This window comes from Topomyia yanbarensis, unplaced genomic scaffold (genome assembly GCF_030247195.1).
Source record: "Topomyia yanbarensis strain Yona2022 unplaced genomic scaffold, ASM3024719v1 HiC_scaffold_62, whole genome shotgun sequence".
Lineage (NCBI taxonomy): Eukaryota > Metazoa > Arthropoda > Insecta > Diptera > Culicidae > Topomyia > Topomyia yanbarensis.
In genome coordinates, this window is record NW_026683847.1 from 55,002 (window position 1) to 68,170 (window position 13,169).

At 40.3% G+C, this 13,169-nt stretch overlaps 1 protein-coding gene across 1 annotated transcript; it reads right to left on the bottom strand.

Annotated features, from left to right (window-relative positions):
• Positions 1 to 307: 307 nt before the first annotated feature.
• On the bottom strand, positions 308 to 2,834 carry LOC131696034 (uncharacterized; the record flags this gene model as incomplete). Its single annotated transcript, XM_058984564.1, has 1 exon — positions 308 to 2,834. A coding segment is annotated over exon 1 (2,527 nt), but the record flags the coding sequence as incomplete, so codon positions are not given.
• Positions 2,835 to 13,169: the final 10,335 nt, after the last annotated feature.

Sequence of the window (13,169 nt, forward strand, 5' to 3'; positions counted from 1 at the left end):
AAATTTATTCATGTCATAGTGAGTAAAAGGAAAACAGAAAGGTACAAAAAGGGGGGACATTGACATTGTGAACTTACTCTAATTTACGCGTTTTTGTCGAATTCGCTGATTGCCAACGATGGGAGGTTTGGGAATTTTGCACGAATTTTTCTGGTCGGAAATATGGGGATTTTTCGCAATAAAAGTCATCTGGGTGCACTATTGGTCACGGAGCTCGATATGCACATCCACCGGTTTACAACGTATGATTTAAAGATGGTGACCCGAAACGGTAACTATCTATCATGGGCCAAAAGTGTTCTATTACTTGTGTCTGGTTCGGAAGCTTTATTGCGGCGAGTATTGGTAGTTCTGAGTGTATGTAGAATGCCTGCGTAAGTTGTGTTGAGCCCGTCCACATCGGTGCGATGATTTACGGTGTTGAGTGTGTTCGTGATGTGGCACATTTCTAGTATCGGGAGAGCCGTCGGTCGATAGGTTCTGTCAATAATTTTGGCTTTGGTAAGATCGAAGGTATGGTTGTGTTGTATCATGTGTTCGATGAGGGCAGTCTTCTCTCCGAGACTGATCAGCTGTTCGTTGCTGTTGGTCGTACCATCAGCTATCAGTTTGTGGTACTGGTTAATATTGCTTTTATGGCCATATAGCCTGGTTCTAAGCTGGTTGCGTGTCATGCCCAAATAACTCATTGTGCAATTATCGCATGACAGGCTGTAAATGATATTAGACTGCAGCAATGGGTCAACCGAGTCTTTTGTGTTTGGCAGTAGTTTTGATACTGTGTTGATAGGCTTTGTAGCTATTTTTACATTGGGATAGTCTGGTTTGAGCATTTTCGCTATGGATGTACTGAGTGTTGGCACGTGCGGCAGGGATCTATATATCTGTTCGTTCGGTGGGTCTGTTGGACTGTGATTGCATGTTGATATGCTTTGACTGTGGTTTCTTATGGTTAATGGTGCAATGTTGGAGGCATCTTCGTGCGTGGTGTTTTTAGACCGTTGTATGAGCCTGTTTATGAGTGTGGCGGGGTAATTATTACGGCGGAGATGCTGGAAAATTGTATGCTGTATGTTGGTGGTATTATCCGTAGTGAGTCGAGTTACTCTTTCGATAAAGTTTTTGGCTACGTTCATCTTCATGGAAAGTGGGTGGAATGAATGGTAATTTAGTAGCCTGCCTGATGCTATCGGTTTTGCGTACCATTGAGTGGATAAAGTTTGGTCCGAATTGCGAATTACAAGTGTATCTAGGAACGGTAGTTTATTGTCGGATTCCTCTTCTTTTGTGAATTGTAGGTTTGAATTGTATGCGTTAAATGTATCGAGCGTAAGTGCTATTTTGTCTTTCGGGAGAGCCAAAAATAAATCATCCACGTATTTACGAATGACGGGTATAGCAAACGGCAGTAGTTTAGTGGAGGTTTGCAGTAAGTTCTCCATCACGATATCGGCTAAAATGGGAGATAGGGGGCTGCCCATAGCGGTACCGAATGTTTGCACGTAGTGTTTGTCTCGAAATCGAAAGTAACTGTTTTTGGTGCAAAATTCCACTAGTTCGAGAAACAAGTCTAAGTTTATATCAGTGTACTTTTTGATGTTACACCAATCCATGATTATGTCGTGGGTGGCAAGTTCGATAGGAATGTTTGTAAACAGCGACACGACATCGAACGATACTAGGACGTAGTCAGGCGGGAGAGTGATCTGGTTTATGTACTCGGTGAATTGGAAACTGTCCGATATATTGTACTCGCTTTGCTGTGATCTTTTAAGTATGTTGGCTATATATTTGGATAATTTGTACGTTGGTGCTGTGATGTTTGGGACAACTGGGCGTAGTGGTAGATTGGGTTTGTGCGCTTTGGGTTGTCCATATATACGAGGGCATACGGAAGTGGTTGATTTTAGCCGGATGGATGTTTGAGAGTTGATTAGCTTCAGATTGAGTAGTCTGGTGATGAGCGAGTTGGTCTGTCTTTGGACGGATGGTGTTGGATCTTTGGAAACAACTCGATAATTAGGTTCGTTTAGCAACAAGGTCATTTTGCGGTCGTATTCATGTTTGTACATTATGACGGTTCTGTTGCCTTTGTCAGCTTCAAGTATGTAGATGTCTTGGTGGTCTGCGAGAAATTTTGCGGTGGTCGTCGCTGCATGTTTGCAGAAATTATGAAGCGGGGTTTTGTGTGTATTATGTTTGGAATTGGAGATATAGTTCTGGATTTGCGTTGCTATCTGGCATCTGTTGCGATCTTGTGTGGTTTGGTCTGGCGAAACACGTAGGATGGCTTCAACGTCGGCTAGCATGTGATAGAATGGAACATGGTTGAGACTGGTAACTGGTAGGGAAAATTTTGGTCCAAGGCTGAGCAGTGTCAGAGTGTCCGATGGAACTGTTACGGTAGTGGCGTTTAGTATGGTTTTATCTTGGTATTTTGGTGTGCTGTTGTCCAGTGGTGCTGTTTTTTCTAATAACTTTGCGAGCTTTTTATTTGTCCTCCGTTTCTGTAACTCCTGTCGATTATCGAAAGATTGGTTCTGTGTGGTAATAAATCGTGTTGCAATGTCGTTGGTAGTGAAGATAGTAAGCTGTATCTGTATTTGCTGTAACTCCTGTTTTAAGCACTTTATTTTGTAGAATGTATGTTGGATTTCGATGTTTAGAATTGCTTTCTTGAAACGATCGATTATTCGTTGAAGCTTATGCGTATATGGGCTCCGTTCTTCGAGCAACGGGTGGATACACTTCAATGAGTTCACTATGTGTGACGGGAAAACTCCCGTTTTACGGCATTTTATCAAAAAGTCCTTACGTACCGTCATGTTACACATTTTGGTGTTGAGCTGCGCGTACGTTTTGAAAAGTTGTACTGTGTTGTGACCAAAATTGTTGTCAATAAGCATAAAAAATCCACTATGTATGCTAGCCATATTGAGGTTATAATAAGATGTTTGACGACTGGTTACGGAATATTCACTGATATTTACGGCTTTCTCAGTCTATTATACTTAAGCAAACGTTATATTTATAGATTGCCCGACGTTTCGGCCGTTTTTGAAACCCAATCTACCACTACGCCCAGTTGTCCCAAACATCACAGCACCAACGTACAAATTATCCAAATATATAGCCAACATACTTAAAAGATCACAGCAAAGCGAGTACAATATATCGGACAGTTTCCAATTCACCGAGTACATAAACCAGATCACTCTCCCGCCTGACTACGTCCTAGTATCGTTCGATGTCGTGTCGCTGTTTACAAACATTCCTATCGAACTTGCCACCCACGACATAATCATGGATTGGTGTAACATCAAAAAGTACACTGATATAAACTTAGACTTGTTTCTCGAACTAGTGGAATTTTGCACCAAAAACAGTTACTTTCGATTTCGAGACAAACACTACGTGCAAACATTCGGTACCGCTATGGGCAGCCCCCTATCTCCCATTTTAGCCGATATCGTGATGGAGAACTTACTGCAAACCTCCACTAAACTACTGCCGTTTGCTATACCCGTCATTCGTAAATACGTGGATGATTTATTTTTGACTCTCCCGAAAGACAAAATAGCACTTACGCTCGATACATTTAACGCATACAATTCAAACCTACAATTCACAAAAGAAGAGGAATCCGACAATAAACTACCGTTCCTAGATACACTTGTAATTCGCAATTCGGACCAAACTTTATCCACTCAATGGTACGCAAAACCGATAGCATCAGGCAGGCTACTAAATTACCATTCATTCCACCCACTTTCCATGAAGATGAACGTAGCCAAAAACTTTATCGAAAGAGTAACTCGACTCACTACGGATAATACCACCAACATACAGCATACAATTTTCCAGCATCTCCGCCGTAATAATTACCCCGCCACACTCATAAACAGGCTCATACAACGGTCTAAAAACACCACGCACGAAGATGCCTCCAACATTGCACCATTAACCATAAGAAACCACAGTCAAAGCATATCAACATGCAATCACAGTCCAACAGACCCACCGAACGAACAGATATATAGATCCCTGCCGCACGTGCCAACACTCAGTACATCCATAGCGAAAATGCTCAAACCAGACTATCCCAATGTAAAAATAGCTACAAAGCCTATCAACACAGTATCAAAACTACTGCCAAACACAAAAGACTCGGTTGACCCATTGCTGCAGTCTAATATCATTTACAGCCTGTCATGCGATAATTGCACAATGAGTTATTTGGGCATGACACGCAACCAGCTTAGAACCAGGCTATATGGCCATAAAAGCAATATTAACCAGTACCACAAACTGATAGCTGATGGTACGACCAACAGCAACGAACAGCTGATCAGTCTCGGAGAGAAGACTGCCCTCATCGAACACATGATACAACACAACCATACCTTCGATCTTACCAAAGCCAAAATTATTGACAGAACCTATCGACCGACGGCTCTCCCGATACTAGAAATGTGCCACATCACGAACACACTCAACACCGTAAATCATCGCACCGATGTGGACGGGCTCAACACAACTTACGCAGGCATTCTACATACACTCAGAACTACCAATACTCGCCGCAATAAAGCTTCCGAACCAGACACAAGTAATAGAACACTTTTGGCCCATGATAGATAGTTACCGTTTCGGGTCACCATCTTTAAATCATACGTTGTAAACCGGTGGATGTGCATATCGAGCTCCGTGACCAATAGTGCACCCAGATGACTTTTATTGCGAAAAATCCCCATATTTCCGACCAGAAAAATTCGTGCAAAATTCCCAAACCTCCCATCGTTGGCAATCAGCGAATTCGACAAAAACGCGTAAATTAGTGTAAGTTCACAATGTCAATGTCCCCCCTTTTTGTACCTTTCTGTTTTCCTTTTACTCACTATGACATGAATAAATTTTCCAGTTTTCCCTTGAAAAAGGCCATCAAAAACGGCCGAAACGTCGGGCAATCTATAAATATAACGTTTGCTTAAGTATAATAGACTGAGAAAGCTGTAAATATCAGTGAATATTCCGTAACCAGTCGTCAAACATCTTATTAAAAACAATTGATTTTGCCCAGAACCTGATTCCTCCCCGGCACTACCTTTCGGCCTTACTTCGGAGAGGGGTTTTTATGTGCCTAGCACCCACTCTAATTCTACTACTTCGTAGTTGGTTCCTTCAGTATGGTTAAAGCCCCACTCCTCGAAACGCCACCAGTTCTCCACCTTCCAAACAGACTGGCAATTTCTGCATGGCAGTCGGCAAGCTGGCTGTGAGTCGAAACTTGGTAGGGGAGAGAGGGTAACAATGAAACACATTTTTTCTACAATTAAATTTTGATGATAATACATGTTATTTGTGTAATCAAAAGTGATACATAGTGCCACTATGTTGTTATCTAATCCATATATTTTTTCCAGCTGGTAAAATTCACGGGAAATAACATTTTTTGGATAATAAACAGTTGGTGGTAAAATGTATCAGTGTGCCCCATGGGTAGGAACTATGAAACACGATGTCGTCTATAGTGAAATATTCTACTTATAAATTTTATTCTTTTGTTTTGACGAAGAATGATCCTAACGCTTTGAATTAAAGTTATATTGAGGCGAAAATCGTTTGTTTACGAAAGAATCCACTATATCATCGGGTAACATCGAACCACCATATTTGCATATTAGCTGCAATCCTGAAATAAGGGACAATTTCTACAAAATTTGGCCAAATTTACTAATTTTGCACCAAATGAGTAGTGTTTAGTGTTGAAAATCGGAACCCATTGACATTTTGAGACAGACCACAAAAACAAACAAAAATCACTGTTCCCCATACGCCATCGTTTCAAAGTTACCCAATGGGTCTATTCATGAAAATTGTGAAATCACACAGAACCATGAGTAGTTACCAAAAAACTTTGTTCGCGGCAAATGTTGAGCATAAAATTTGCTATAAATAGCAATAGACTAAACATTTATTCAATGAATGGTAATTCATAAAGATGGAATAATGTTTATCATTGCAAATTTACTCTGGCTATCACAAAACAAACAAATATCCATTAAAAGAGATAGAGTTATCAGATCTCTTCCAAAATATAGCAACACGTGTAAAGAATTAGAAATTGTGAAATATGAGGGAATCAGACGATTCCGATCATGCATTGTGATTTTATTGCGAATGTTTCATAGTTCCTGCTGATCCACTGTTACCCTCTCTCCCCTACTCCTGTTTCATTTCGCTCTACTTTCCCGATCAGCCATTCAGCTCCCGCCCTTACCTGTTTACGAACTACTCGGTCTAGTCTCCGACAATGGATTTAGCCTACTACGACGAAGTATTTCCCGGTTCTCTCGAAACCGAGCGGTAGATTTCTCCTGATACCGATGGTCGTTTCTGTGAGCCATTTAGCTCTCCGCGTCGTCCCGATCTACTCGTTCTAGTCCCCGGTGGTGGATCTAGCCTATTCACGAGCTACCCGCTAGGGTATCGAGATCGGTCCGGCGATTCCGGTGAAGCTTGACTTCCAGTTCACAGGCGCCCCGACGGCTCAGACTCGGTGCTACGTCACGTACTATTCGAAAAATGTCTGTGTGTGCGTATGTATGGGTATATGTATGTATGTGTCAAATAATGTCACTAAAATTGCTCACAGATGGCTGGACCGATTTGCACAAACTTAGTTTCAAATGAACGGCATAGCGCTTCCATAAGACGTTTTTGAATTTTTAATTGATTGGAATTTCGGCTCCGGAGTTTCGGGTTGAAGAGTGCGGTCACACAGCAAATTCCATATAAACTGGTAACCCTATGATGTCCGAATGATGTACAGGTCGGACTCGATTATCCGGGGATTCGATTATCCGGGTGTGTCGAAAGAAATTCAAAATTTCAACTAGAATGTCTGATTACAGTACAAATTCGATCATTGCAGTTAATAGGACCTTTTTTGGGGGGTCTAGGGTTAACCACCTCTCAAATTTTAGCCTACTTCAAAAATAGCTTAAATATAGGTTATTCCGCGTGAAGTGACCAAAAAAAAAAAACAAAACTTGGATTCGATCTTCCCGGATTGGAACCAGTTTTGTAACCGTTTGTTACAAAGTCCTCTGTTTATTTTAAGTATGTGCCTAAATGTTTAATGTACTGTCACGTTTCTAAATAATATAAGGGTTAATTGTTAGTAGGGTTAGTACGAATAAAATGTAAATACTAAAAGTTATTTGTTAAAATTAGGATTAGTAGGATAAGAATGAACACAAATAATTGTCAACACACTAAAACAACACTGTGGGTACAAGTGGGTGGTAAAACCAACGAACACCAAACCGTATAACAGATAATGAAAGGGGGAGGAAATCTGTTATACGGCAGGCGAAAAATGGTAGCGCGACACTCCCAAAGTTCGCACCCAGAAAGCCGTGAAAAACCGCCAAAATGCTTCGCCACCTAAGACTTTTGGACTACTTGATGAGCCCACCAACGTTCAGACATAATCTGGCGTTCGTGTGCTTAACATCCTTGAAGTGGAGTGAGTTTTGAATAAATTAAAAATTATCGGTGAGAGGTGACACATTTGTTCAGGGCCTTTTTTTTGATTTCATATAAAATTTCCCGTGCCTTGGGTGACGCAATCATAACCACCCGGCAGCACACGATTCGGCCTAGCGAGCCCTGGATGCTTGCTACGTCTAACCCGTCAAAGACCAGCGATCGTCCTCTGGCCTTGGGCCATAACCGCTAAGGAGGACTTACCCTTCTCGGCACGGTCACTCCGGTATCGTCCTGGGCCTGTCGATACTCGTCAATGAGGGAAGACGCCAGCAGCCGCCATTAGACTCCACCAACGCCGTCAAGAACCCGCCAACCCACCAGAGAAATAGCGTAGCCACCATTGTCACCAGTTCCCGAACCCCACCGTCGTCAGCAGCAGCCACGCGGGCGCTCGCAGGACGGCCCCGAACCACCAGCAACAGCAGCGGTACGTACCGGTATAAACCCACAACCCACATACACACTCACACACAAGCAATAGTTTAAATAAACAGTGATTTAGTAAAAGTAAAATTCAATTAAATAAAACAAGTTTTCGAAGTTTAGATTTCATTATCAATTTGCTCATTTCACAACCCATTTTAGTAAAGTGATAGTACCCTGCACAGTTGTTCGCGAAACCCCTCCGATTACCCAGTAGTAAGCCGACCCTGAGACCCAGTTCGAGGGGGCTCTTGCTACTGAGCTTTACCGGGATACACAGTAGAAGAGTTACAGTTTACAAGAAATTGTTCATCTAGAGCCTATATATAATAAGTTAAATTTATTGTGTCATTTGAACCACCTCTCGGACCATGGGCACAATCTTAATCTAAACAAATTGTTTAGAAAAATAGTTTTCTTCGGATTATATTTCTGGCACTGTTTGCATTAGAGCACGAGGTTATTGTTGAAGGATTTGTTCAAGGAATCTAGTAAATACTAGTTTTTGGAATCTAGAAAATACTAGTGGCAGTGTTGCCAAATATTCAACTTTTTAGTACATTTTTCTCGTTTTACACATATCGGTTACTGCAGGCCTTACTGAAACATAATATGTCTATACCTACCTTGATCGGTCGGTTTCTGGCACTAGCTTGGAATTATGATTCACAGGATCCGGTTTGGATACTTTCAAGGAATCTGATCGAAGTTTTCTTAGAATTCCAATGTGATCTATTTCAGAAAATCGATCCGTATTTCTTCGATTTTTTTTTACGAATTTTGATGCAGGATTTTAGAGAAAAGCTTCTCAGAGGTCTGGTGGAATCCTTTTCAAGATACAATTCTGTTGAATATTATGATTTATTCAAGATGCTGATAGAATCTTGTCCTATTTTCAAAAAAATCCGGTGTAAAATTCTGATGAATATGTTGCTCTGAGTTCCAGTGAACTGTGACACAATATTGCTCTTCTCCTATTATTCCCTTTTAACAACTGATCCCTGCTCAGAATTCCAATGGCATCTTTAACCCCTGCATGTCCTTGCTGTTTATAAACAACCTTGTTTCTAAACGACTGTAATTTTTGGTTTACACAACATTTGTTTACAACTACAAGTAAGGCCTATGGGACTAATATCCTTCATTAAACTTTAAAATTTTGAGCACTAACAGTTATAAATATTATCAGTAGAACAGAAGATATTACAGTTAATCTGATCGGGTTCCGTTCAAGCAGTGCTGCCAGGGATAGTTTCTGTTAATGGTGAAAACTTTGGAATATTTTCGTAGCCTGGCAATATTATTGAAAACTGATAAAACTTTCTAATTCAGACTGCCTTCGACTACCTTCTTCATGTAATTGGACTAGACCAGAAGGTAAATATTGACCAGCTTCTATCACTGCGAAAGAAGCGCCGATCTTTATTAAACCAAGTTTTTCGTGTTTCATGACGTCAAAAGTTCTAAGGAAAAATAGTTCTGGAACCGTACACGCGGTATAAAAAAGTTGGCCAAGAAAGGAGTAAACAAGAATATAATAAGAGACCCGGCTGTCATTTGAGGCGATTTCAATTTTTGGGTACTTCAAGTAAAGTTGAATGTTAGCCTATGCAAAGAGGGCGCCAGCAGTACTCACGCTGAGGCGGCCAGAAACTCATCTTCTACGTAACCTTTGGTAGTCCTTCGCTGGTGACAAACAACATTGGGAGAGTTTACGACGACTACATGCGTACAATCCGGTACGGTCAACTAAATAATGCTACAAGGACAAGAATGTCTTTGTGGAGGCACAACGCGCACTCTTCTAGCTAACTAGAATGAAAGAAACGTTAGCTGTGATATGTGACACCACCACTTAAATTAAACTGGAGTCAAGAAACAGACGACCTCCAGCTTACTTACTTACTTCATATCGAATCGTTTTCCCGAAAAATCGAAGCCCCGGATAATCGAGTTTGACCTGTTTTGCAAGACACACACCTTATTAAACTGAAAATACAAATCACACATTGAAATTCTGCAAAATCGACTAGGGTCAAAATAGGTCAACTTACATTTACCATAACAGGAAAATTTATCCTGACCATTTTATTTCCAATTTCTTCTTCAATGAAGCTAAAATTCATAAAATAACACAAAAAAAGTTTGATTCGATTATCCGGGGTGAGATTTTTTTAAAATCCCCGGATAATCGAGTCCGACCTGTAATACATATTCAAAGTTCCCGAGCTAATATAACACCTATTTCGCAACGAACTGTTAACCGATTTATTCAGTTCTGACTTTTGGTTCCGGAGTTACAGGTTGGTTATTGCGGTCACAATGGAATTTCTCATATAAACCGGTATAATCGTAACGCCTCATAGGTTAAAAATCTATTGAAATGATTCACAGGACTAGATTACTGATGGTTAACTCAAAATTTTTTGAAATATATGGTTTATTATCTGTAATTCCGAAAGGTCAAAGTTTTCATTTACCTCCTTCCTCTCAACGCCCCTTCACTCTCATCCCCACCCCCGCTCAAACCAACCTCGAAGCTGCATCCCCTTCATCCCCACCAAAATAAGTTAGACCAATTAAATATTATATTTTCGTTTGTTTCAAGTGTGTCAGCATCGACATGTTTCTTATCAGATTCGTAACAGTCTTGCACTTATATATACTTATCTAGTGTACTAAGAATGTAATAGGCATTTCCACAATCTAAATTGAACGTAACCAGATATTAAATCATAGTTTGGATGAATGAGAAAGGCACAATTGCACCACTAGGTGGATTAAACAGGTTTTTATTACTACAATTCTAACAATGCTCAACCACAATTAAAAATGAAAGGTTTCTTTCTAAATAGTATATACACTGAATTGTTAATAGTATTTTAGTTCTTAATCTGTTAGTGTATAAAAGAACATAATCTATTGACAACTTGCAAATTTTTATGGCTCATTGCCCCTGATAGTAATTTTAAATGTCTTCTAAGCCAAGTAGCGAGGTTTCGCTAGGTGTCCAATCTTCGAAAAGTATCGTCGCTGTCTGAACCTACGTATTTACGAGCAACTTAATGATTTTACCACTCGCAACAATGCGCTAGCACAATGAAGCCATCGATCTATCATATATTTACAATGCGTAAAACTTAAAACAAAAAAATTTAAGTGGGTCACTGACATATCATGCACACGCAACCTGCTATTTGGCGTGGAGATTTTCTTTCATCTGGAAGAAACAAGGGCTTCTCCTGTACCCTGGAGGTCATCCAAACTACTCTCGATGCAGTTATCGTCATCGTTAATGCTGTGATGGTGTTCGTGTTCAGATTTTCTTCCTTGTTTCAACGTGTGGATCACAAGCCGTTTTTGTTATTAGCTTCCTGCTGGCTGTTTATTTGGAGGTACCGGGCGCAGTTATTGACTAATGCGTTTGTCCTGGATACGAGCACCACTGGTTTTGGTGTCTTTGCTGCTTCATCATACATGGCGCCTGTGTGTATATATACAATCATGTAGCGTGACTAAAATTTTGCTGCTGGTTCCTCATGATAAAATTTTCTAAGAGCGAATGATGGAAGCAAAAATTTATACATATTGATGTGACTAATAAACCTATATGTGATCGGCATCCGACCAAAACAGTCAACTGAATCACGTAGCTTAGCAAAGCAAGTAAGGACCAATGAATAAAACATAGTAGGTAACAGTTTTGGAATTTTAAAAGCTTATATTTTCGTCTTAATTTACACACTTTTTCAAGGCGAACAAACAAAATGGCGCCCGTGGTGACATTCTGCCTACGGCAAGGTGGACAGAGGGTAAAAAAAACTTTAACTTGACGTAATGGTGCGACTTCAAACTTTGAGATCGATTTTTTAAGCCTCTTTTCCGCTTTGGGGCTTCATTAAAAAGCGTGATTACAAAGAATTTGTAGATGTTTTTTGAAAAAATGTTTTCTTTCGAGAGGTAAAAAGTATTTAAATTGAATCGTTTTCAAATGCGATTGCACGCAGTTTTGAAAAATAATGTTTTGAGATAAACGCGTGAAAGTTTCGAGTAATTATTCGTGGTAAAATGTCAATATTTTAAAACATGTAGGGTTATGAGTTTTGGACATTGTTAATTACGAATTTGAAGTCAGTTTTTTCAAAATTTAAAATGGGCGATTCCATATGGCGGACCCCCACTAACAAAATAAGCGATATTTCATCCAAAATTCTATATAAAATCTTCAACAACATTTTCACGTTAAGACGAGCCAGTTTTTGAATATATACTAGACGAAAGTGTATTACAAGTTGCTTAGGATTAGTCGAAATTTAGTAGAATAATTTAATTTTTTTTTAATTTTCGGAAGGGGCTTTAGCTTCCTAGCCCCCGCCCCCTCTCTGGCTACGTGTCTGACATATGAAGTTAAGTTTTCTAAAACGAAAATAAGATATTTCGTCAGAATGAAATCCCCCCCCCCCCCTTTTCTAGGAAAATAACCATTTTTAACCTTTCAACATTATGGTAGATCCTCCTGTTGATCTCTAACAGAAAGTTGCATCAAGATGTTGATTTCAATACGCCTCAATAGTGGCAGGCTCGTAGGGCTTACTCGACTTTCTCCTATTCTGACCAGCCCAGACAATAGTATGCTAACTACAGTTAATCCTATTTGTGCGGTGTTCGGAACACGTTACGCCAGAAAAAAAAACGGATCGGAACTATCGGCAACGACCCACGCGACGAAAAAAGGACTACCATTGAAAACTTGCAATATGAAACTGAAAGTCGAAGTCGTAGCATTGCAGTAACTTTGCTTGGTGGGACAGAGGGTGTGTACAAGATGCACGAACGCGTGACCAAGTGGCAGGGGATTAGCGAAAGTTAGTTTTGTGTGTATCAAAGGCCATTTCTTCAAGTTCAACATCATCAACGTGCATCGCGCTCACGAAACGAGATACAAGGTAAAGAAAGATGCATTTTACCTACAGCTGGAGAGTCTCTATCACAGATACCCGCGGTGGGATGTTATGCTTGTCATCGGCAAAATGAACTCCCGGATGGGCTGGGAGGTATAAACTTTGCAGTCTTCCGAAGAATGGCAGTACGAAGCACCTTTTTTCTCCATACAAGTATCCACAATATCACCTAATCATCAAACTGAGAGCCAAATTGACCACGCCGTATGTAGCACTGCCGAGTACATACGG